General features: G+C 39.5%; 1 protein-coding gene and 1 pseudogene across 1 annotated transcript in view; both read right to left on the bottom strand.

Moving 5' to 3' along the window:
* LOC115512953 overlaps positions 1–14,051 on the bottom strand; it is a 60,958-nt pseudogene extending 46,907 nt beyond the window's left edge.
* Positions 14,052–24,090: 10,039 nt separating this feature from the next.
* The window catches only part of KCNU1 (potassium calcium-activated channel subfamily U member 1), a 149,449-nt gene continuing 146,622 nt past the window's right edge, over positions 24,091–26,917 (bottom strand). Inside the window, exon 27 of the mRNA XM_030311875.1 lies at positions 24,091–24,502. Within this exon, the coding sequence (XP_030167735.1) occupies positions 24,091–24,502 (412 nt within the window). The remainder of the gene's footprint in view (positions 24,503–26,917) is intronic.

The following is a 26,917-nucleotide window of genomic DNA, read 5'->3' on the forward strand; positions in this document are numbered from 1 at the left end:
CGACACCCAATCGATCGATAAGTCCTGCCGACTCTGTTTCTCTACGATTTATTCGTTATATCTGTCCTCGCTTCTCCTATTCACTGCTCCTGCCTTAGTTCAGGTCTCATCATCTTTTATATGGACAAAGGCAATTAGATTACCATCGGATTCTTTTGCCTCTGATGTTATCTCTGATTTTATACCCTTTCAGTCTACCCAACACACTGTGGTCAGGGTTACCTTTCTAAGATACAAATATGATTGAAAATAAAAACACACACAAAACCTTCTGTGGCTGGCCACTGCCGGAAGCAGTTGTCAAACTATACAGGAGAGGTTCGGATGAGACATTTGAGCAAGGCTCTATGATAGTGGATAGAGGGGTAATTAAGGACTTTGAAATCCAGGCTCCCATGTTCTGCTCCTTGCACCTCATCCAGCATTGTGCTGGCAAGTGTTTAACAACCAGCCCTCAAACGGTAAAAACAAAAACCCCTATTTGCAGAGTTTGATGATTTCCATGGTGCAAGTACTCCCACTATGGCCGGTTTCAAGCTACGAACATCCCTGGAGCTGGGAAGAAATGTTCACCACTACATTTCACAAGACCACAGCTCTTGTTTCCTTCCCACACTCTATGGTGGGGAGCAAGTGAAAATGCTTCCCTGCCCATGTCTGGCCCATTGTGGGGGAGGCCTCTGACAAGCCTCACCTGGAATCAGCTGAGCCCCAGATGGGCCCGGGCCTTGCTACAGACTGTGCTGGACCTCAGAGAGGAGCAATGGCATGCAGAAACCAAATGCAAACTGACGAGATGCCCAGACTCCGTAAACAGAAGGTGAGGTGGAGCTGATGTCCACAGCAATGCCATGCAGCTGCTCATGGGAATGCCCACTTCTCAACATGGAGGACGGGGGGACTGGATAAAGGGATGCCCTTGCTCATGGACTGGCTCACCACATGCTGACGCCCTGCAGCTGGCCTGCCTGAAAGCCACCCTCCCAGATGGCACTGCCTCTGTTCCCCAAAGCAGCACACATGGAACTTTTTTGTAACTGTGACCGAATGGATTACTCCTTTCTGCGCAAGAATCTATGTCGTTGTCAACATCAAAAACTTCCCTGCTCTGCTCTGGCAGCACCTGCCTTTTAGATTGGGTGCCTTCTGAACAACTCACACAAAGCATTTAAACCTGTCTGACTTCAAAAGTAAGGTAAGACAAGCCACGCTGAGCAGTATCGCACACACCTAATATGATTATTTCTCCTCTTCCTGGCGATAATAGAATTATGCAAAAGCCGCCCTGACCCAGTAACGGTTTGCTCTTCAGAATCAAATCTCTGCTTTCCCCAAACTCACGACTCCTCCCCTTGACCCCCATCCCTGCTTGCTTTCTACTCCTTTGGCATTGCAGCACGTGTCTGTGCAGCACACGTCTGCGCACTATCTTGCAAATCCAAGAGAGTCTCCCTGGCAAAGTACAGCAAACTAATGAAAGATGTGGCCAGATTTATCTAGTCGGTAAATGATGAAGAAAAACCATCCACCTCCGTCTATTAATTCATTCTGAAATGTTAATGATCTCCGGTGTGACTTACTCCGCTCAGCCACGTTTCATTTAACGAGTGAGCCTTTTTACAACTTTCTCAGGATTCCTCCAGTTCTTACTGTCCTCACGTTGTCTGAATCCTGGGAGGGGGCATGTTCTGCCACTGGGCACGAGTAACAGTTGATTGATAGACAGTAAAATAGAGCCCTTGGAGGGAAGATCCAGAACAAAGCAGCCTCCAAACACCAACCAGCTCCAGGCACGGGGCCTGCACTTTACTTATGGACACCGTCCCAGAGAGAATATGCCTATACCTCACAAGCACCTTGTCAGGAAGTCATTATTAGCAACCTCTCTTGGGTCAAAAAATGTTCTGAGAAGTTAAGCCACTTCTCCAAATTCATGCCAGACAAATCAGCAGAGCCAGACCTGGAGACTGGCCTCTCTACCTTTAAAACCAGATTCTTTTCTTCATCCTGCATTTCACACATAACTGGTGCTCAGACTTTCTTTCACCCCAGGAGGAAGACAACGTTTGCCTAACGAGGGTTTATGAGGTTGTTTTGTTTGGTGGGTTATTAAGAGGCAAGAGTAAGATGAGAATGCAGTGAGAAGGGCATCTGGGAAATGCTGGAGTGACTTAAGAAAGTGGTAGGTTCTCTTAACTGTGGAGCTTTTAGTAATCTACTCTAAATGCATGGATTACAAAAGGACACACTTCTTGAAGACATTTATTTATTTATTTATAATGTTTATTTTTGAGAGAGAGACAGAGAGAGACAGAGAGAGACAGAGCATGAGCAGGGGAGGGGCAGAGAGAGAGGGGGACACAGAATCTGACACAGGTTCCAGGCTCTGAGCTGTCAGCGCAGAGCCCGACGTGGGGCTCCACCTCAACAGCCGTGTGATCATGGCCTGAGCTGAAGTGGGACGTTTAACTGACTGAGCCACCCAGGCGCCCCCAGAAGAACATTTTTAAAAAAACAATTCTTTCCAGACTTCTTGGGGTATGAACTTCAAGCAGCGAGTTACGAAGACTTCCTCTGAGCCTCAGGTTAGAAGCCAGTGTGTGAAGATGCCCAGACCCAGAACATCTTTGGCAGCAACAAAACAATGAGTTTCTGTTCTTCTGAACTGCTTTTGCTCATGCCTTTAGTGGTATCAAACTTCAGGACATATGTTCCGACAACAAATTATAAATTCATTTGTGAATGAAGTGAGATTTTTGTAAAGCTAGGGAAAGCTATTCCTTTGGTATGAAATCTCATGTTTATTATTAATTTCTCCATCTAATATCCATTCAGCACCTAATGTGTATGAACCGCTAGTCTAAGTGTTGAAAACAAAGCAGTGAATGGGGCAATGAGTCTTTTAAAAAGATCTCACTTAAAACAAATTTACTTCAAATAAGATCTCTTAGGAGGCCAGGAAACATTGTGAAGTGAGGACCTAGGTGGTGGCAACAGGGGGGCAATGAGTAGATGAAACCAAGACATGTTTTAGAGGTAGAAGTGACAGAACTTGCTGATGGATTGGATATAGATTGGAGGAAAGGAGAGGTGAGGATAAGGCCTTCCTCATTTGGCCTGAGCAACTGGGTACATGTGGGTGGAGTGAACTGAGTTGCAGTCCCATGCAAAAAGAAAGGACTGGGGCCAAGGGAATGGTAGAATCAGTAGTTTTCTCTTGGCCATATTAAAGTTCACATACTATCAGACATCCTGGTGTTGAAATTAATAGATGCATGGGACTCAAGACATACAGACGGGTTGAAGATACAAATTTTAAAGTTGTCAAGATCTTTAAAGTTAGAGACTTGAATGAGGTTACTAAGGAAGGTAATAAACATAGGGAAGATGAAGCAGCTTAGGTTTGAGTGCTGGAACTTTCCTACACGAAGGAGTAGATAATGGGACCTATTCAATATGCCTGGAAGGAGTGACCAGTGGAAAAGGCAGAAAGCCCAGGGAGTGAGGTGTCATAAAAGTGAAGAAGGGGTTTTCAGAAGACAATGATAATCTATGTAAAATGATGCTGAGAGATCTTATGAAATGAAACAGGAAGTTAGCCCCTCTACTGAATAACATGCGGGTCACTTGGGACCTTGAGAAGAATTGTTTCTAGGGTGTCATCTGGCAGGAAGGCCAACTGGAATGAGTTGAAGAAATGACTGGGAGTAAGGAAATAAGTCAAACAACTGGCAATTACTTTGACGGAAAAAATTATGAGGACTCTCAAAAAAATCTCAGCCACATGATGAAATAAATATCCCATATGTCATCTGGAAAGTGATAGAGACTTCTAGAGAAGCCTCTCAAAAAAAAAAAAAAAAAAAAGAACTGGTCTAGTGTTTAACAGACTGGAAAGTTTTGTTCTAAATGAATGGCAAGTACCTTAGATTTCTTAGAACCAGAGCTGATATGTGGCTAGTATGTACTTGTCTGGCGATATTGTTTACTACAATACTTCCATGGTGGTTGGTAAACAGTCATTACCTTAAGTAACCCCGTTCCCCTTCCACCATACCAAGTGACCCAGCCTTCTAGACCTATTCAAAATATAATAATGATGTAACCACTGGCAATGTCTGTGATCAAGGGCCCTGCTCCCTCTATGTAGACAACATCCGATATGATTTTTGGTGTCTGTAATCTACATTTTTTAGATAACATTACTGCTTAGATCCATGATTTCAAATGCCAGTAGCAATACTAAGTATTGATAATTTTGTAGAGACAAGTCTGTTTCAGTGTATGTTACTTTCTGAATGTCTCTCAGTGGAGACTTTTACATCAAATCTCTAACTACACAGGCCCCGTTAGGAGTCAGAGTTTCTTCTTCTGCCCCAGATCAAGCCTCTGGTCCCTTCAGGAAACTCCAGGGCTTATTGGGCATGTGTTTTCTAGCTTTACAATAGAAGTGAAACTTATGGCAAGGCCAAGAAGCCAGGACAACAAAAATTCAAAATAATAGAACAGTTCTTGCTGTGGTGGAAGACAGCCAGATATAGGGTGCCATGAACTTAGCCTCTTCCTAGCTGCAAAGGCACTAGTTTGCTCCTCCCATATCAATTCCACTCAAGTCACGGTGGAGAGACCAATAACCTGGAACACACAGCAATGTGAGAATTATATATGTACAGAGCTATAGATGCAAATAAACAACCTTATGGCATAAGCTGTATGTGCTCCCTTTACATAGTCAGTATTCAATCTGACTTGTGAAGTCACTAAGCCACTATCTGTGCTACAAAAGCCTTCTATAAGAAGGTCCATGTAGATGCCAAGAGTGTTTTTTTCTTTCCTAGTCTCTCAAACTGTCACTCCTCATAATGCCAGATAGTTTTGAAATTCACAGATAACTGAATTCACTGGCCTCCACCTACACCATCCCTGTGTCATACTTTCACCTGACCCCTCCATAGCACTGCTTTTGGCCAGAGTCTATCAGAGCTACTCATGAAAACAACTCATTTGCTTTTTAGCCAAAATAAACTATAACTCTTGCTTCTGTCATTACAGTTGATAGGTGTTCCTGAAGGGCCCTTTCACCGCAAAAACCAATATACCTTGCATAGGAACTATGCGTTGAGGCATTGCTGGCTGCATAAGAGATAGAGGAGTTCTCCACCAACCACACCTTAAAACAGAGACACAAACATACAAATAAAAATCTATATGTTACATTCAGGAATGCAGCAGGTTGTTGAGACCAAATACTGGACATCCTGCATGGATGCAATTGACCTAAATAGATGACTGTTACAAAGGTGCTATCAGGAGGTAGAAAGCTGAGCTTGGAATTATGCACTAATTGTGGTGTGTGTGTGTGTGTGTGTGTGTGTGTGTGTGTACGTGTGTGTGTTGGGAGAGAAGAGCGGTTGATAGGATTGAAGTGATTCCAGTCAGTGGTGCTTTCTAAATACTGGAAACGTTAGAAACAAATTCTTTCTCGAAGAAAGTTTCACAATTAGATCCAAATGATTCGACAGACTAAGATCAATAATAAGCTTGAATGAAATGTCAGCAACACCAGAGAATTCAGGTGATGATGAAAGTAGCAGAAACAAAAAACAAAAATTAGATTTCTAAGGACTAAAACATTGACAAAACATTGTCAGGCATTGTATGTATAAAATGCTAACCTAAAATTAAAGGATACAACCACAAATATGCACATTAAAAAGGATACTATCAAAATTAAATGCACAGAATTGAAAAAGAATACAACTATAATGTGTAGAAATCAAACATTAATAGCTGGATTTTTAAAAGTCTGAGTAGAAGAATTAAATAGAGTTTATTAATAGGTGAAGAGACAATTAGTAAAGTGAAAAATACAGTCAAAGAACTACTCAGGGTACTGCATAGAATGAACAAAATGAAAGACACATTATAATATATAGAAGTCATGTCTTAGTGTAAGGGCCAGAAATAGATAATAACAGGGAAGAAGGGTAATATCTAAAGAAACAATGGCTAATTGCACCAAGAAGCATAAAATACCTAGGAATCAATCTAACCAAAGATGTAAAGGATCTGTATGCTGAAAACTACAGAAAGCTTATGAAGGTAATTGAAGAAGATTTAAAGAAATGGAAAGACATTCCTTGCTCATGGATTGGAAAAATAAATATTGTTAAAATGTCAATACTACCCAAAGCTATCTACACATTCAATGCAATCCCAATCAAAATTGCACCAGCATTCTTCTCGAAACTAGAACAAGCAATCCTAAAATTCATATGGAACCACAAAAGGCCCCGAATAGCCAAAGGAATTTTGAAGAAGAAGACCAAAGCAGGAGGCATCACAATCCCAGACTTTAGCCTCTACTACAAAGCTGTCATCATCAAGACAGCATGGTATTGGCACAAAAACAGACACACAGACCAATGGAATAGAATAGAAACCCCAGAACTAGACCCACAAACGTATGGCCAACTCATCTTTGACAAAGCAGGAAAGAATATCCAATGGAAAAAAGACAGCCTCTTTAACAAATGGTGCTGGGAGAACTGGACAGCAACATGCAGAAGGTTGAAACTAGACTACTTTCTCACACCATTTACAAAAATAAACTCAAAATGGATAAAGGACCTAAATGTGAGACAGGAAACCATCAAAACCTTAGAGGAGAAAGCAGGAAAAGACCTCTCTGACCTCAGCCGTAGCAATCTCTTACTCGACACATCCCCAAAGGCAAGGGAATTAAAAGCAAAAGTGAATTACTGGGACCTTATGAAGATAAAAAGCTTCTGCACAGCAAAGGAAACAACCAACAAAACTAAAAGGCAACCAACGGAATGGGAAAAGATATTTGCAAATGACATATCGGACAAAGGGCTAGTATCTAAAATCTATAAAGAGCTCACCAAACTCCACACCCGAAAAACAAATAACCCAGTGAAGAAATGGGCAGAAAACATGAATAGACACTTCTCTAAAGAAGACATCCAGATGGCCAACAGGCACATGAAAAGATGTTCAGCGTCGCTCCTTATCAGGGAAATACAAATCAAAACCACACTCAGGTATCACCTCACGCCAGTCAGAGTGGCCAAAATGAACAAATCAGGAGACTATAGATGCTGGAGAGGATGTGGAGAAACGGGAACCCTCTTGCACTGTTGGTGGGAATGCAAATTGGTGCAGCCGCTCTGGAAAGCAGTGTGGAGGTTCCTCAGAAAATTAAAAATAGACCTACCCTATGACCCAGCAATAGCACTGCTAGGAATTTATCCAAGGGATACAGGAGTACTGATACATAGGGGCACTTGTACCCCAATGTTCATAGCAGCACTCTCAACAATAGCCAAATTATGGAAAGAGCCTAAATGTCCATCAACTGATGAATGGATAAAGAAATTGTGGTTTATATACACAATGGAATACTACGTGGCAATGAGAAAAAATGAAATATGGCCTTTTGTAGCAACGTGGATGGAACTGGAGAGTGTAATGCTAAGTGAAATAAGCCATACAGAGAAAGACAGATACCATATGGTTTCACTCTTATGTGGATCCTGAGAAACTTAACAGGAACCCATGGGGGAGGGGAAGGAAAAAAAAAAAAAAGAGGTTAGAGTGGGAGAGAGCCAAAGCATAAGAGACTGTTAAAAACTGAGAACAAACTGAGGGTTGATGGGGGGTGGGAGGGAGGGGAGGGTGGGTGATGGGTATTGAGGAGGGCACCTTTTGGGATGAGCACTGGGTGTTGTATGGAAACCAATTTGTCAATAAATTTCATATATATAAAAAAAATAAAGAAACAATGGCTATAAATTTCCTATTATAAACAAAAATCTCACTAGAACAATGCATTCTAGGCAAAATAAATAAAAAGCAATTCATATCTGGGGCTATAATAGGATAAACAAAGACAAATAAAAGGTCTTAAGAAAGACATCAAGAGCAGATATTTGGAATTACATCACACTCCTTAATAATAACAGTGTAAGCCAGAAGACAATGGAATAATAACTTCAAAGTATTTAGAGAAAATAACTTTCAACAAAGAATTTTATACCTAAGAAAGTTTTTTCCATAATGAAGATGAGATATAGATATTTAAAGAGACATAAAAACTTTGAGAGCTTATCACCATATACTTGCTAAAAGAATTTCTTAAGGTATACATGTAGAACAAGAAAAACGATTATGGAAGAACATTTTGAAATGCAAGATGATGTGGTACGGATAACCTAGATAAAATAGATAAATTCCTAGAAACGTACAACTAAGACTAAGTCAAAGAAATAGAAAATGCGAACAGACCTAAAACTGGTGGGGAGATTTAATTAGTAATCAAAAAAATTCCAACAAAGAAAAGTGCAGGGCCAGATGGCTTCACTGATAAATTCTACCAGCAACAACGAAGAAACAAAAAACGAACAACGACTACAAAAACCGCCCAGAAAACCCTAAAAACCAAAATGACAAAAACAAAACAAAACAAACAAAACAACTCCAAAACAACAACAACAACAACAACAACAACAACAACAACAAAAACTAAAGGCAAAAGAAAGAAAAAAGAATTAGTGTCAATACTTCTCAATCTCTTCCAAAGAACTGAAGAGGACAGAACACTTCCAAACTTGTTTTTTTGGGGCCAGTATTACCTTGATACCAAAGGCAGACTTAAAGACACTGCAAGAAAAGAAAACTTTAGACCAACATCTCCAGTGAACATAGATGAAAAAATCCTCAACGAAATACTAGCAAACCAAATTCAGCAGCACATTAAAAGCATCATACACCATGACTAAGTGGATTTATCTTGGGATGCAAGGATGGTTTAGCATACACAAATCGATTAATGTGATATACCACATTAACAGAATAAAAGATTAAAACCACATGATCCTTTCATTAGATGCAGAAAAAGCATTTGACAAAATTCAACATCCTTTCATGATAAAAACTGTCAAAATGAACAAGGAATAGAAGAAAATTACCTAACTGTAATGAAAGCTATATATGCAAGGTCCATAGCATACATCATACTCTATGGTGAAAAACTGAGAGTTTTCAGGAAAGCTCAGGAAAAGGCAAAGATGCTCATTCTCACTTTCTATTCAACATAGTACTGGAAGTGCTAGCCAGAACAACTAGACAGGTAAAAGAAAGAAAAGACATCCAAATTAGAAATAAAGTTATCTTTGTTTGCAGATGAAATGATCTGACATGTAGAAAAGCCTGTTGGAACTAATAATAAAATCAGTAAAGTTGTGGGATACAAAATCAACATGTGAAAGTCAGTTGCATTTCTATACACTAACAATGAACAGCCTGAACAGGAAGTTAAGAAAACAAACTAATTAATGATAGCATCAGAAACAGTAAAATACCTCGGAATAAGTCTAACCTAAGAGATGAAAGATCTGTAGGCTGAAGGCTACAAAACAGTGTGAAAGGTTGAAATCTTTTCTTGAGATCAGGAAAAGACAAGAGAGCCTATTCTCACCACTCCTATTCAACATAGTACTGGAAGTCCTAGCTATATCACATGGGCAAACCAAAGAAATAAAAGGCATCCAAATAAGAAAAAGAAGAAATAAAACTGACCCTGTATGTAGACAACATGACCTGATATATAAACATCCCTAAAGACTCCACTAAAAAACTATTGGAGCTAATAAATGCAGTAAAATCGCAGGTTATAAAATCAACATGGAAAAAATCAGCTGCATTTCTTTACACCAACAATTTAACATCTGAAAGAGAAATGAAGAAAAAATCCCACTTACAATAGCCTCAAAAAATGGACTGAAAACTATAAGCCATTGATGAAAGAAATTGCAGAAGACATGAATAAATGAGAAGATATTCCATATTCATGAATAGAAATAATTAATACTGTTAAAATTTCCATGCCATCTAAAGGTCCTTATCAGAATTCCAATGGCATTTTTTACAGAAGTAGAAGAAACAATCCTAGCATTTGTATGGAACCATAAAAGGATGTAGATTAGGGGCGCCTGGGTGGCGCAGTCGGTTAAGCGTCCGACTTCAGCCAGGTCACGATCTCGCGGTCCGGGAGTTCGAGCCCCGCGTCGGGCTCTGGGCTGATGGCTGGGAGCCTGGAGCCTGCTTCCGATTCTGTGTCTCCTTCTCTCTCTGCCCCTCCCCCCTTCATGCTCTGTCTCTCTCTGTCTCAAAAATAAATAAACGTTGGAAAAAAAAAAAAAGGATGTAGATTAGTGCAGCCACTATGGAAAACAGTTTGGAAGTTCCCCAAAATAGATAAATTCTATTTAAACATAGAATACCATATGATTCAGCAATCCCAATATACAATGGAATCTTGTTTGGTCATAAGAAAGAAGGAAATCCTGCCATTTGTAACAACATATATGAGGGTATTATGCTAAGTGAAATAAGTCAAATACTGGACGACCTCACTATTATGCAGAAACTTAAAAAAAATCATAAAAACAAGGAGTGAATTGGTGGTTGCCAGGGGCTGTGGGATGGGGGAAATGGGTGATTGTGGTCACCGGGTACAAACTTCCAGAATAAGTAAGTTCTGGGGATCTAATGTACACTATGGTGACTTTAGTTAAACATAGCGTAACATACAGGTGAAAGTTGCTGAGAGAGCATGAGAGAGTAAGTATTAAATATTCCCACACACAAAAAAGAAGGTAACTCTGTAAGGTGATGCATGTGTTAATTAACCTTATTATGGTAATCATGTTGCAATACATACGTACATCAATATATATATATGTATATATATGCACACATATACTTTAAACTCATACAATTTTATATATCAAATATATCTCAATAAAGTTGGGAAAGAAGTTATTCTTAAAATCTCTAAATATCTCCATTTATATGGAAGCTTATTTCACTATTTTTTTAGTTAAACTTTAATTCTGGACATGAAGAGGCTATTTACTAGGGTGACTATATTCTGGGAAAAAGGAAATACTCAGGCCTACCAAAAATGCCATTGTGGCCCATAGTGGAGGCTTACTATGATCAGGTAATGGATTCTTAACTTGAGCCCAACTCTCAACAGGCCTAGTTAGTAACTTGATTCAACCTGTGCTTCTCTCTCCCCACAGTTCCTTTATACATGGTTGGAACAGACAAACTGAGAATAGGCAAGATCCACACATTGGCACTCTAGAACCCATGGAGGTGAGTGTCATTAAGGCAGAAAGCACTAAGTGGAAACCTCTGGAAATTCCCCTCATTACCAAGATAGTAAACTAAGAATAATACCTCATCCCTTAGTGAACTGTAGAAACTAATACCACAATAAAAGACTGGAACAAGGTAGGGGTGGTGATGTATGTTATATTCCCACTTAACCCAATGGGGGACTTTGTAGCCAATTTCATCAGTACCTCCTAACTCTCTACTAACTGATTTTCCAGGTCACTAATTTTACCTTCTTTCTTACCCAAACATCTGTTAAACCCATCTTTTACATACAATTTTACTTCGTATACTTCTTAAATAATTTTTGACAGATCATCATTTTCTGGTAACTTTCTCCATCTTGTCACCCAATTTTTCTTGTGTGTTTGTGTGTGTAAACATTTTTATAGAAATTCAAATATTCTTTGTTTTCCAATAATATTCATTGACATAAAAATATCATAATAATAGTAAATGGTAGAAGTTAATATAAAAGATTATAGATACAGTTTAATACCAATTTTGACATTATTTGGGGATTGTTTCTTATTAGCACATATACATGGCTGGCTTTTCTTTCCTTGTCTTTTTCATTTCTCTGAATGACTTCAGACTCTTTTATTAAGCAGAAGAGTTTTTAGAAGTCTTACATGAAAAAATGAGCAAAGGCCAAGAGGTGAATGCAGGCAGGGCCTCTTTCCCCTCCACATATATTTTCACCACTGTGATAAACAATCAACCACAAGGCATTTCACATCAGAATCTTGCCTCATAAAGATGTTTACAACAAAAATGAGAATGCTTGAAGAACAGAAGAGTACTTGTTCTTCAAGAAACCATGTCCCTGGGCACTTCACAAATATGCTTACCAGAGACAGGTACAAGGGACTAAAACATCTAATGTGACCCCTGGAGAGTCACTTTTGCTTTAATATATTTCTGAGGGTGGGGATGATGAGTGCAAACAATGTACATAAAGCTAAAAACCAAAGGTTACTTGAAAAGCATTGCCATGTTCTACCAGCAACTGTGATTTCCTTGAAGATGGGCATGTGGTTTGGATTCACCTGCATCGGATTCTGTTCCAGGGTCTTGAGATGGCCTGCTTCATGTCCTGCCAGGTCAGTGTCCCCTCACTCTACCAGCAGCATGCTGACCTGGTCATCTGTGAAATCTGGGTGTTGCTAACCAGTCGAGACATCCAAATGAAGCAGAGAAGGGTCACTGAGCTTAATAACTTCTGCAGTGGCTATGATGGTGTCACCGTACTCACCTGTATCTTTACCATATCCAGAAGCCACGTTCCCAAACAGGAAGTGGAACTGCCCAGCCTCCCTGACCACCCTCTTGGCACCCTCCCTACGCTCCCTGATGCTCCAGAATGTGTTGCGCTTCGGCATGATGGCCCACGGGGATCCCACTTGTCATCCTCCTTTTTTTACATGGCTTTTAATTTTTGGAAAAATCATTGAGATATTCTTCCACAGTGAGACAGATGATATTCACAGTGTTTGAACCTAACAGACACTTCTTTACCATCAGTTCACTGAGATGTTGTTCTAAATCCAGGAAGACCTCCCGAAACAGGCTCCTGCAGCCCTCCTTTGCAATGGTATCTGAATTCCACCCATGTTTGGTTGGCTCAGAGATCTGCCCTCTTGCACTTCATTCTTTGAAATACTTCCTTTTAAAACCAACTATAAATTCTTTAAAGCTCTGACAGTAGTTGTTCATGGCTCTCATAAACTGAACATAGTGTAGGCACTGCTGACTTCTCAGCCGTTCTCGATACAACTGAACTTCATCTTTGGATTTACTTAAAAATGAATCCATTTGCTAAAGGCACAGACTAGTTTGTGTAACAAACTTTTATTTTCAAGTCTTCACTTATCTGAGCGGCAACTTCAAGAATCTGTTCAAACATCTGGAAGCACCTGGTGGTACCCACTTTGGTCAGCTTCAGGATCAGTCTCTTTTATGTAGTCTTCTTGTCTGTTTCTAGTGCTTTTTGCAGCCAGGTAATAATGTCTGAAGTGAGAGTTGACATGTACCTGTGGAGCAGCTCAGAGACCACGTTTGGAGAAAGTAAAGGTTCCAGGGCATTGACATCTACTTCGGGGCCAGCTCCATATTCTCCATCACCTCTGTGCTTGTGTAGGTATTTGAGACCCATGTCAACAAGGCTCTTGCTCTCATTTGCTTCTGGGTCTTCTGACTTGAGCTCCTGCATCCATGTTCTCAGGGTCTGGTTGTACACGTTCAGATGGCTTCCGAAAATCTCACACTGGGGAGGGAAACACTCAACCATTAGGTTTGTGGCAATGATGGGTCATCCAGGACATACTTCCTTATGATTTCCAGATGGCAGATGAACCACGTCTTTTTGGACTCCCTGGGGTCTTCCTGTGTGTCCTCAATTCTAGCAGTCAAGTTTCCATCCAAGTTTCCAATTTCTCCTTGCAATTCTTGGGCCTCTAGGGAGATATAAAGCTAGTTTGCCTTTTTTGGTCATATACACATTGGTCAATTTTTCTTCCTTTTGATAATCCTGACGACTGAGACCAGCAAGTGGGGTCACAGGAGATGATGACCAGCAAATTCTGCAGCACCATCAACATCTGCCTGACCAGCTCATCTGAGAGCCCCTGCATGCTCCCAAAGTAGCCATGGGTGAAGGTCATGTTGTGCAGGTTCCCACAATCTGGGGGCCTGAGATGTTCTTGAGGGTCTCTGAATACTTCATGTCCTTGAGTGGCACTGAGGCTCTGTTTCCAGTCTTTGCTGACATTGGCAAAGGACTTCTGGATGTGTTTGACATCGTTCCATGCCTTGTGGAGCTGGTTCAGGCCTGTACAGCACCCCATCCAACCACAAATAGATAGTGTCCTTCCATCTGGCCTCTGTGGAGGCCTTTTTCTGGGCCTCTTTTCTGCTATCGTGCTCCACTTTGTCCAGCTGGTTCTGGGCACTGAAGCATCCCAGCATCCCTTTGGACTGCTTTAATAGCTTCCTGATCTGTCTCATTGGTGGTTATAAACCAGGTGAAATCCCTGTACCTGTCACACTAGAGTTACCCATCCTCACTGCCCCCAGCGAGGAAGAAGCATCACCCATTTTCTTGGACCCCATGTAAGTGTCACCCAATTTCTTGGACATATTAATCACAGTTACTTTAAAGTATGTCTTCTCCATTCTATCTAGATCATCTGTATTTTGTCTCCATTACCTGTTTCTTTTCTTTGGGTTTTTGGTCATTTGAGTCTCTGTATTGTCATTCATGGTAATAATTTAGATTATTATTTATTTCTTGAAGGTAGAAAAGGAATAAAAGAGACTATCAGTGTTGCCATATCTCAGCAACTAGAAGGAAGCAAGGCTCGGGAGCCTACCTGGAGGCTAATTTGGGTTGCTAGAAAAAAAGCATAAATTAAGGCAGAGATAAGACTGACTCTAATCATTTTTATAGAGTGCTAGATACTGTGTAGAAACTCTGAATAATACTAACTTCCAGCAGAGAGGGTTTATTTATTTTTTACTTACAGGTAGTTACAATAGGGATTGGTCACCTTGATGTAATCAGGGAAGGAGAGGCACTGAAGCTGACTTCAGGCTTTATGAGAACTATTCTATTTCTAGTCTGAAGTAATCCTAAAGTAGGCCCTTTCAAGAACGTCAGCTGAAAGCAAAGGTTGTTTTTCCAGCCCATCCTCTTGCCAGGCCTTGAATGCCAATATTCCCCTCCCCAGCAGAATTCTCAATTTCTCTGAAAAAATAATCTGGAAATTTTTTTTTCAGTAGATCAGTATACTGATCAGTATATGCTCTCCAATTTTCTTTAATTATCTGGATTGCTTAGTGATTCCTGCCGAGTAAAAAAAGAAGGAGGTCCATAATCAAGCTTTGAGTAATGCTAATACCTAATTGTGTTGTATAAAAGGCAAGCTGGAGTTACCGTGAGAATGCATATTCAAAAAAGCAAAAGGAAAATTAGAAGATTGTCTTATCACGAAAGTCAAGGGAAGACAGTTTCAGGATGGAGGGAGAAAAGTGTGATTAACTGTTCTAATTCTCTATATTGAGTGACTTACGTGTAATTAGTGATCTTGAAAGAGTATTTTTAGTAAATAATGGAGATGACAGCTAGGTTGGGGTGGCTTAAGTAGGGAAACAGAGATGTGGAAATAAAGTAGCGAATGTAGACAGCTAGTTAAAAAAGACTGCCTGTGACAAGAGGACAAGAAAAAGGATGTATCAGGGGAAAGATGGGGCTGAATAATAAATTGAAGATAAGAATGGCCTTTCTTTACTGCCTTCTTCTCAGTACCATTAGCCAGCCTTTCCCTGCTTTCCTGAAAGATGAAATGCTGCTAAGATATTTTCTTGAAGGCAAGAAAGAGTGAAAGATGGACAGCATTTCCATACCTCAGAAAGAAAGAAACAAGGCTCGCTGGGCTATCTGGAGGCTGATTTAGGTTGCTACAGAAAAGAGTAAATTAAGGCAGAGAACAGGCTGACTTCAACCATTCACCTGACCTGAGGAGTCACTGCTTTGTCTGAAGTTACCCTCTCTCCTGCCTTTACAAGAAACAGTCAGGAGACAGCCACACAAAAGCTGCTTTTTTTCCTTTTCAAAAACAAGAGGAGGGCTGGGACATTTCCCCCTAGCTGCAGGGATCTGTTAATTGGCTCCCCAGTAAAATTACAGAAGCAGCCTGCCTGATAATGATTGTAAATGACAGAGACGATCAGATCAGGTTTACCTTGTGACGTCCCCAGAGGACTTGTAGTTAGTTTAGTCTGAACTTACCATCAGCTGCTCAGGTAGCTTTCTTCTCAGCACGCAGTGGCTAGACTCATCCTGTATTCTTTCAAACCTAATTAGCATTAGGGGCCTTTCCTCCCTCTCCCTCCCATCCCTGGAAGCCTCCTTCTTCTTACTGTCCCCCCTCCTCCTCCTCACTTTCCATGTCTCCCTAAGCATGCCAGTCGAGAAACTGAGGATTACTTACAGAGGTTGGGCTCTTTTGTCTCTTGGCCTGCAAGAAACAACTCATGGCTTTGAGCTGTAGGCTACTGTCCCTCCAGGAAACTATGCACCAACTTCACTGAACTCCAACCTCCATTGACTCCTTTACAGTTTGAAGGTACTCAGCTTGAGGATTTTATAGTTAGTTCATTGTAGGTGTTTGGAATGTACTATGGGTGTTAAATAGAAGCTAATAGGCCAAAGAGCTAAATGTTGAAGGAGGCAGCTTTCATTAAAACCAAACCTCCAATCTTTTTATTTTCCAGAAATATGTGGATGTGGGTATAGTTACATATGTCTGCATATGTATGTTTGTATGTGAATTGTATGTATGTGAATATGAGGATATTTAATATATATTAGATATACTATTATGTACACATATAAAATACATGTAATCTATATGTGTGTGTATATATATATATGTATATGTGTGTGTGTGTGGGTATGTAACATATATTACAGACATATATTACATAGTACATATACATATATATTAATCCAAACTGTAATGTATGGATCACTTATGGATCTTATTAAAATGCAGACTCTGATCCAGGAGGTCTGGGACAGAGCCTACTTTCGGGTAATGCAGGTGTTGCTGGTTTGGAGACCACATTTTGGAGAGCAAATCTTAGAGAGATCTTTGCATATTCTCCTCCAGCGTCATCTTAAACCTAACTGCCCTACTCCTCAGTTCTGTGCAAATGTCACTCCGGTATTTCTTTAAGGCTAACAGTCCACTTGATAGAGGGCATTTTTTGCTGTTTCTCAAGATGAAATTAGCAGACTGTGAACTGGTGTTCTGCTTTCCTGTTCCAGACAAGTCCACTGGGAAGTGCCAAAGATGATGTGAAATCTCTTTAGATTTTTATTAGTTTACTATTATTTGTTTAATTTGCTAAATTGAGCAAGTTACGTCATGAATTTTTAGGTAATTTTTATCTATTACACTATGTGTATTTATCTATACGCATATGTGTATAAGGTTATAAATTCACTTTTGCTTTTTTTTTTCTCAGCATTTTGATGTTATTGGTCCATAACCTTTTTTTTCCCCCCTTCAATTTCTCAAGGTAAATCCCTTTATAGGGAATCTGCTTTTCTGTCTAAGTATGGCTATGTCTATATGTAGACTCATTTTACATATAGACTTCTTGCTCATGACTCACTGGACTTCTGATTTCTTGTATTTTATCAATTCTAAAAATTTTGTGACTTTTTTTTTTTTTTTTTTTTGCATCTTCCCCATTATCTCCCTGTCTGGAAATTGAGTTCTTTATATATTAGCCTTTCTCATTCTCTCCTCCATGTTCCCTAACTTCTCTTTCATATTTTCCATTTGTTATATCTTTATTTCACATTTTATGCAAATGATTCAGATTTATCTATATGTAACATTGCTTAAGTCACATACTGAATTTTAATGTAATCAACATGTCTAGAAGTTCTGATTCTTTTTCAACCCTGCCTGCTCATTTTTTTTCCACAGTATCCTTTTCTTTCATCATGATTTATAATTATATCTTTTTAACCTTTTTCATCATTTTAAGTGTATGGTCTTTTTCAGATTGTTCTAATATCCAAAGTCTGGGGTCATGCTAACTCTCTTGTTTGATTTGTCTGCTGATTCTGATTTATGAGGATAATTTCTCATTTCATTTCTAATTTTTTATTGTGGGCATATTGTCAGTTTTTAGAAAGTTTTGAATTCATGACCACCTCCCCCCTTCCCCCCCCAAACACCAATGGAGTTTTAAAATTCTTTCCTGCAAAGCATTATTCATTTCTTTCTACCAGTTATCTCAAGAAGTTGCTTGCCTGGAATCAGACTCTTTTTCCCATTCCTTTCTCAGTTTTAAATTCCTGCCACATGGCATATAAATGGGGATACTACATTTACATATAATGTGAGCTTGGGGCTTCCATTTCTCATGATAGGTGTTTTTCACACCAACATCCCTAAGCAGAGATAAATTTTCTTGTTCCTTTCTTGGGTCAGTATGAGGAGCCTGTTGATTGCCTCTTACACAGATAAGCTGAGCTTTCCCTCGTGATGGTTACCTTAGGTCTCAGTTCTCGTCTGTATTTCCTGGCTCCACGTGGCATTACAGTCACAGCCATTGACAAAATAGTCCTATGGATGAGTCTTCTATCTCTCACAGACACTCTTTCTGACTATGACCTCCTTCTTGCTTCTGGCTGGAAGTTTCTACTTCTTAAACTTTTTTAATGTTGGTTTATTTTTGAGAGAAGGAGTGTGGGCGGGGGGGTGGGTACAGAGAGAGAGGGAGACACAGAATCTGAAGCATTCTCCAGGTTCTGAGCTGTCAGCACAGAGCCCAACACTGGGCTCAAACTCACAAGCCATCACTGGGATTGAATCCACAAGCCGTGAGATCATGACCTGAGCCGAAGCCGGCTACTTAACTGACTGAGCCACCCAGGTGCCCCGCTTTTACTTCCTTTAAAAACTGCTATATGTTTAAAAATTCTTGTGTTGTAATTTACCTAGCATTTCTGAGAATTTGTAGCAGGAAGAAAATCCACTTGAATTCAGTTAGTCATACTGTTGAAACCATAAGTGCCCAGAGTGATCTTTCAAAATATAAATGATGATACATCATTTTTACAGTGTTTTAAAATTGTTAAAGAGCTTCTCATTGATAGAATAACATGTTAGAATAAGATGTAATCTGTTTTTCATGGTCTAAGAATCTTTCTTAATCAGGTCCCACCCATTCTCCCAGTATCATCTCATGTAACTCTTCCTGTGGCTCGTTCCTTATCCTGTAACCATACTGGCTTGCTTTCTTTTCTTGTACATGCCAAATTCTCTCTCCTAAAACAGTGTTTCCACAGGATTCTTCCCACCTTTCAGTGGTCCTGGATCATCACATTCTCGATCACATCAATATGCTTAGTTCCTTCCCAGTATTTGACACAATACATAGTTATCTTGCCCATTTACTTATTTATTTTCTGCCTCTAAATAGAGTGTATGCTCCAGGGGGAAAGCAACTTTGTCTTGCTCTCTCTTCAGCATCTAGCACAGTACCTGATACACAGTAGACAGTGAATGGATATATGTGTTCAATGAAAGAGTGTGGAAGTAATGTTCAGCATCCTCTAGTTTAACTTTCTGCTTTTATAAAAAAATAAAATGAGCTGGGAAAGTAGCTGAGAAAAGTTTAATAACTTGTCCAAGATCATAAGTGTTTAATTAGATACCTGAAACAAGTACTCCTGTCTCCTGACTCCCCTGCCCTATTTTCTTTCTGGTCACCACTCCAGTGGTTATAGAAGGCCCATATCAGGGATTTAGAAAGACAATGGATTAATAGGCTATAGGGTGATCCATGACCTCCCTCCCACTTATATGATGAATTTTGTGGAATATACACACATATTAATTTTCTGAGGAAGAAGCCTATACCTTTCATTCAATTTTCAAAAGAGTCAAAGCCTCAAAAAATCTTAGCAACTACTGGCCTACATACATATTGTTTATGAACTATTAAGTTCCTTGCATATTTTCTCTTGTCTTTGTATCAGTTCTTCTATAAGTAATAATTGAATAATCATTAAGGAAGTGAAAGACCTATATTCTAGACACTAGAAAAGATTGATGAAATAAAGTGAAGATGATACAAATGGAAAGATACTCCATGCTCATGGATTGAAAGAATTAATATTGGTTTTTTTTTATTTTATTAAAAATTTTTTTTAATGTTAATTTATTTCTGAGACAGAGAAAGACAGAGCATGAGCAGGGGAGGGGCAGAAAGAGAGGGATACACAGAATCAGAAGCAGGCTCCAGGCTCTGAGCTGTCAGCACAGAGCCCGAGGCAGGGCTCGAACTCACCACGAGATCATGACCCAGGCTGAAGTTGGACGCTTAACCGACTGAGCCACCCAGGCGCCCCAAGAATTAATATTGTTAAAATGTCTGTACTACCCAAAGTAATCTCCAGATTTAATGCAATCCCTATCAAAGTACCAATAGCATTTTTTCACAGAAGTAGAAGAACACTAAAATTTGTATGGAACCACAAAAGACCCTGAATAGCCAAAGCAATCTTGAGAAAGAAGAACAAAACTGAAGGTATCACCATCCCAGATTTCAAAGCTACAAAGCTACAATATCAAAACAGCATGGTACTGGCACAAAAATAGACAAATGGATCAAAGGAACAAAATAGAGAGCCCAGAAATAAACCCACACTTATGTGGTCAATCTATGATAAAATATAATGACAACACATCATTTTTACAATTTTTTAGAATTGGTAAAGAGCTTCTCATTTATGGGGGGAAAAAGTCCCTTCAATAAATGATGCTGGGAAAACTGGACACCTACATGCAAAAGAATGAAACTGAAACACTTTATTTTACCATACACAAAAATAAATTCAAAATGAACAAAACCAAACGTGAGACATGAAACCATAAAGCTCCTAGAAGAAAACACAGGCAATTTCTTTGATACTGGTCATAACATCTTTCTAGATATGTCTCCTCAGGCAAGGAAAACAAAAACAAAAGTAAACTATTAAGACTACATCAAAATAAAAATTTTAGGCACAGTGAAGGAAATCATCAACAAAACAAAAAGGCAACCTACTGCATAGAAGAATATTTGCAAATGACATATCTGATAAAAAGGGCTAATATTCAAAATATATAAGCTATGCAGCTCATCCCCCCCAAACCCAAATAATCCAACTAAAAACTGGGCAGATGACCTGAGTAGGCATTTTCACAAAAACATACAGATGGCCGACACACAAAAAGATGCTCAACATCAGTAATCATCAAGGAAATGCAAATAAAAACCACAATGAGATATCTCCTCATACCAGTGAGAATTATTATTTTGAAAAAGAAATAACAAGTGTTAGTAAAGATGTGGAGAAAAAGGAACCCTCTTCCACTGTTGGTAGGAATGGAAATCAGTGAAGCCACTATGGAAAATAGTATAGAGGTTCCTCAACACATTAAAAATAGAAATACTCTATCATCCAGTAATTCCACTACTGGATATTTACCCAAAGAAAACCATAACACTAATTCAAAAAGGTATATGTACCCTTATATTTATTGCAGCACTTTTTAAATATCCAAGATGTGAAAACAACCTAGGTGACCATCAATAGATGAATGAATAAAGAAGGTATGGTATGTATGTGTACAAACATGCACACACACACACACACACACACACACATACATGCACACACACACTGGAATATTACTCAGCCACAAAAAAAGAATGAGATCTTGCCATTTGTGACAAGATGGATGGACCTAGAGAGTATTATGCTAAGTGAAAATAAGTCAGACAAAGACAAATACCATACGATTTCACTTATATTGGAATCTGAAAAAACAAATGAACCAAGTAGAAACAACCCATAAATAGAGAACAAATTGGTGGTTGCCATAAGGGAGAGGGAGGGAAAAGGGGTGAAAGTGAGTGGAAGGTACAGGCTTCCAGTTATAAAATGAGTAAGTCATGAGGATAAGAGGTACAGCATGGGGAATATAGACAACGGTATTGTGGTAGTGTTGTGTGGTGACACATGGAAGCCACATTTGTGGGTGAGCATAGTATAGTATTTAGAGTTGTTGAACTACTATGATATACACCTGTATTGTAATATTGTGTGTCTACCATACTTCAGTGAAATAAAGGTCTGAATAATCATTATCAATTAAGAATCTACTATATTGCTAGAGGATCTAGTGTCATGATTTGTATTAAAATGTTGCCATTTATAAGTAAAAGGTTTTGTTCTAGAGCTATGGAATCACTTTGCACAGGAGTCTAGGGGTATTCTGACAATTTTATTTATCAAGACTGGCAGTAACAACACTCAAATGTTGGCTGTAGTGCATATACCTCAATGTTTCTTTAGCTATATTTCTGGTAATTGTTCCCCTAAAATACTAAAAAATAAAGAGTTTCTCATTCTAAATTCTCTGCTGTGTTGGAAATGAGCTCATTTGTGGGATCAGCTTTGACTCTGGAGAAGTGAGATTCAGATGCTGAACAGATTGGTTGATAATGTGTACAGCAGATTTGTGGATTTTAAATATGCATAGGACTAATCTATACTTTTCTTTCTCAGCAATATTTTTTCCTACCAAATCTCCTATGTGTAAAAGATCCCACAGAGAATGGGGAGAAGGAACGATCCTGCCTTTGCAGTAGATGTTTGGTGCAGTGTCTTCCCAGACCATGAACCATTTTCCCTTTCATCCCTGAGAAAAGTCCTTCATTGGAGATGCCCTGCTGCTCAGCCATTGATAGCTGTGGTTGAGTGGCCAAAGCTGAACCCACTACACACTTTCTTTAAGAAATTAGGATTTGAGAGACAGAGACAGGCCAGTTAAATCTCTGATGCACCTACAACTCTTATCTATAAATGTGGAATTGCAAGAAAATATACTTTGCCACGTGTAATGAAAGGCAACAAAAAAGCCAGTCTGTAAAAAGTGAAGGTAAAGATGACTCAGGTAAGCTTAAACAAGAGAAAAGAAAAGAAAAGAAAAGAAAAGGAAAGGAAAGGAAAGGAAAGGAAAGGAAAGGAAAGAAAAAGAATCTCTTTGGTCTCTGACAACTTTCCTTACAATTACTCCTTTTTTCCCCCACATAGACTGAGTTAATTTTATTACAAACTAAGTTTAACTAATATAAAATTTTATTTCCTGTGGATGAATGTTCTTTCTTTTTGGTTTGTTTCATTTCTTTTATTTGTGTGCTTGGATGCAGAATGTCTGCAAGTGCTGGAATCAAATCAATTAGGTTCAAATGGTGATTTGATCACTTGCTAGCAAAGTATAATAATTTGGATGCACTCATACTAAAAATTTACTGGTTATCTGAAAGTCAGATTTAACTGGCTATCTTTTCTTTGATCTAGCAACCCTACTTGTGCCATAGCTGCTTCCTTTGTAAAGTGGAGGTACTAATACCAATTAGCAAAGGGGTTAAGAATGTCAAGGATATCACAAACATCATTTAAAACAATATATCAGAAATACAGTTTATTATTTTCTTTCCTCTTCTCTTTTACCTGTGTTGTATCTGGAACACAAGAAGGTGTTACATACAAAGGTCATCGTTACGAGACCACCAATTGGGAGTAAATAGTTCATTTTGGAACATGGGGAAGTTTTGTATACTTTTTATGCAATGATGTCTTTATTCTCAGATTAGAGAATGTGGAAAGTCATGTATTTCTATCTGCCTGATTTCACCTAGGCACCCTATCTCAGGATATGCTAATATTCATTCCTGTGCCAGGCATATACCTAGGTCTTAGTTACACACAAACTGGTTTCTGATTCAAACTGGTGTCTCCCCATCTGATCTTTCTCACCTCCTATGGACAGAGACGGAGAAAGAAAAAGCATGAGGAATAAAGAGAAGGAGAAAATATACTGGTTCACTATTGGCCTGCTTGAGGAAAAAGAATGTAAGATTCTTCATTTGAGGGCTCTTTTATTTCTTGTCTCCTGTGTCTAGGTCCTCATTGTTTTTATCTTGCTCACTTTTTATCCCCTGACTGGAGGAACCCAAGTCCTGAAGGGCCTCTTTAACACAGCTCATTCTAACATATTTTCTGTTCGAGGGACACACAGAAAGGAAATTTTCTTACAGAGCATTCGTCATGTATTTCTTTATTTATCAGTCCAGACCCAGTGGGATTGGATCAGACTTTTGCCTCTCCCCGGGTGGGCTTGCTCATCAACCACGAAGCAATGGGCACAAAAAGGCATCTTTTCATTTTTATTTTCCTGTCCAAAGTCACCATCTCTGGAGATGCTTTACAAGTAGCAAGCTAAAGGCTTGTGGAGAATATCAACGGGCCTAGTTTGATTTTGAAGAGGCAGGGGCATTCTCCTCTGTGGTTTCCTTCATTTTTCCTTTCTCATTTTCTTTCACGGTTTCAGTTTCACCTAAACGTGGCTGGGGTGGCATTTTACTGCTGTGAGGTAAGACGGTTTGCTTAGAACCACTGATGGAAATAGTTTTTGGCTGCAAATGATGAAGTGGTGTAGTCAAAGGTTGTTTTGTAGTCTGGTTAACTGGGTCAACCATAGGCGAATAATTTATTTCTGTAACTGTCTCTGATGCCAGTGGCACCATGTTGATTATTTCATATGGACTCTGAGATGAAGTACCATCCATTTTGTAACAAGAAGTGCCATACGGGATGGCACAAAACACAAGATCCGAGGGCAGTAGCTTAAAGTTATTGGGTGGCCGGGTAATCACAAACCTGCAAGAAAAGCCAAAGATGACTCCTGAGCCTCTCTGCAGCCAGGATGGCATGGCTACGGGTGATGGCCAAAACAAGGAAGTCTTTCTGCTGGGCCAGAGGAGGAAATGTTTTTGTTCTGCTTTGCCTCATTGGTTTCTGAGTAATAGTAAATACCCCTGGCACAGTATAACTGAAGCCTCAGACTAGGAATTAGGAGACTAACATTCACTTCTGCCTCTGAAACCAAGCGTCTCTGGCCTTGGTTAGGCATGGCATCTCCCTTCTTTGGGCCTTGCTTTTTTCACCTCTTTAATGGGAGAAGGATAGGATGGAGGTGTGGACCGATTGATCTCTAATTGACTTTTGGACTCCAAGTTTCCCTGTTTTTAATACCCACTACACTAATGAACTCAGTTGGCATGATAGTGAGCACTTGGCCAAGCTTTATCAAAAGCCGATTACATACATTCCAGCTATTTCTATTCTGGCTTAGGCCTACCCTAATACTTACACCACCAGCTTTCACACAGAATGTAGTGTGGCCAATGGAAAAAAAAAATAAACCAGTTTTATTGGAAATTTTGACTAGTAAGCAAATAGTGAATGTCAGTGAGTCTTAAAGAGCACCCACAGCCTGGTCCTGTTTATAGGGCAGCAGGATGCCTTAGCACAGTAGCAGCTACACAGCAAATCCTCAATAAATGTGAGTTAAATGAATTACTACACGAGCATTCATGTCAGAACACTGAGGCAGAATAAGGCAGAATAACTTTTCATGTCTTTCATCCTGTATTTCTTCATCACTGCCCCAAATCGTCACCTCGTATTTCCTCAACGCCCATCTCAGTGCACCTCTGACCTCCTTTCACTGAACAATCTTCCCCTTTTTACCTTTCCTACTGAGTTCCCTGTGATATCTATAATAGTTTAAATAAGATCTACTATAGCCACATATTCCCTTTGAAACAGAAATATTATTTCCTTCCAGAATGTCCTCTCAAAGAGGGGCTGCACATTTTCCCTATTACCATGTTCCATGGGTTTTCCAGAAGTATTGGAGCAAGGGCATGGAGTTCAGGCAGAGAAAGAGAGAAACCAGCATCATTCATGCTTCCCAGTGCTGCTTCCAGAACATCACTGCTCCCCAACATCTTTGTGATTCATACTCTATAGCCATATCACCATCCCTCTTGATTCATCAGTATCATCTATAGACCTCCATGTTTATTTAGGTCTCTTGCACCTGGGATACTTTTTCTTTCAAGCTCTAGGACCACTATCATTTCATGTGCCTGCAATGTTTATGTGGCTTACAACTCCAAGAGCTAGGCACCTTTCCACTACCCAAGAATCTTATCTCCAAACCACTTTCCTGAGCACATACTGGAAGTCATCATTTCTTGACATGTCCCACCTCTCAAATATCATGCTTCCAGAAATCACTCTCTGGCTGGCACTTCCCATCATTCTGTCCCCTTTCATTCTTGCACTCTAAGTACATCCACTGTTTAACGTCATCAGGACTTTCAATCCTTTGTCCTTTCATTTTCGAGTTGGGTATTGCTTCTACAAACCTACAACAAAGTTCTTCTATTACTTTCAGTAGCTAACCTACACTTTTACCTCTTTCCCAACTCCCTGTAATACTTCCTCCATCTTTTCTCTCAGCAACGGCCATGGCTATGCTTCACTGAGAGATCCTGGTGTTACATACAAATTCGTTTAAGCACATGGTATGGCAATGTTTGCCTTGGCACCCATTCTTTTCCTGCCTTTCTCTGATGAGCAGAAAGTTTTCTTTCCATTCAAGACTACTCCACTTTGAGGAAGTTGGTTTCTTTCTCCCTATAAACGAGAGCAAGGTTCTTTCTATCTTCTTCCACTCTATTGTTTTTAATTTCTCCTTGGAGAAATTAAAATGGACTGAATCCTGTCCATTCCCACTGTGAGAATCTTAGTTTGGACCTACATTATTGAATTGTCAGTAGACTGTACCCTCTCTTTTCCCCTTCTGCCTTCCACATACATTTCCTTTATGTTCTCCTGTGCTGCTATCAAGTGGATCTTAGTTTCAACTGAAATATGAACATAACACTCCCACAATTTACACATACCAAGCCAAATGGGCTAGAAATGAGGCAGTCCATAAACATTTACCCAAGGAGCCCAGCAGAAAACAAGTAAATCTTTCCAGTGGCTTTTAGCTTTAAAAAGTTGCATAGAGATGGATGAGGGGTAAGTTACAAAAGAACCCTGATTTAAAATCTGGGTCTACATTTTAGCTGTCCCTAGGGACACAGACACCATTCTCCTTACATAGTCAGTAGTAATTGTATCCCAATCATCAGTTCATTCATGTTATTCACACCCATGCTTCCTTATTCCTACATCACTCTCTACTCCCCCTGGACCCTTCTTTGTAAGCATGGACCC

The sequence above is a fragment of the Lynx canadensis genome, chromosome B1 (assembly GCF_007474595.2).
Source record: "Lynx canadensis isolate LIC74 chromosome B1, mLynCan4.pri.v2, whole genome shotgun sequence".
NCBI classification, from domain to species: Eukaryota; Metazoa; Chordata; class Mammalia; order Carnivora; family Felidae; genus Lynx; species Lynx canadensis.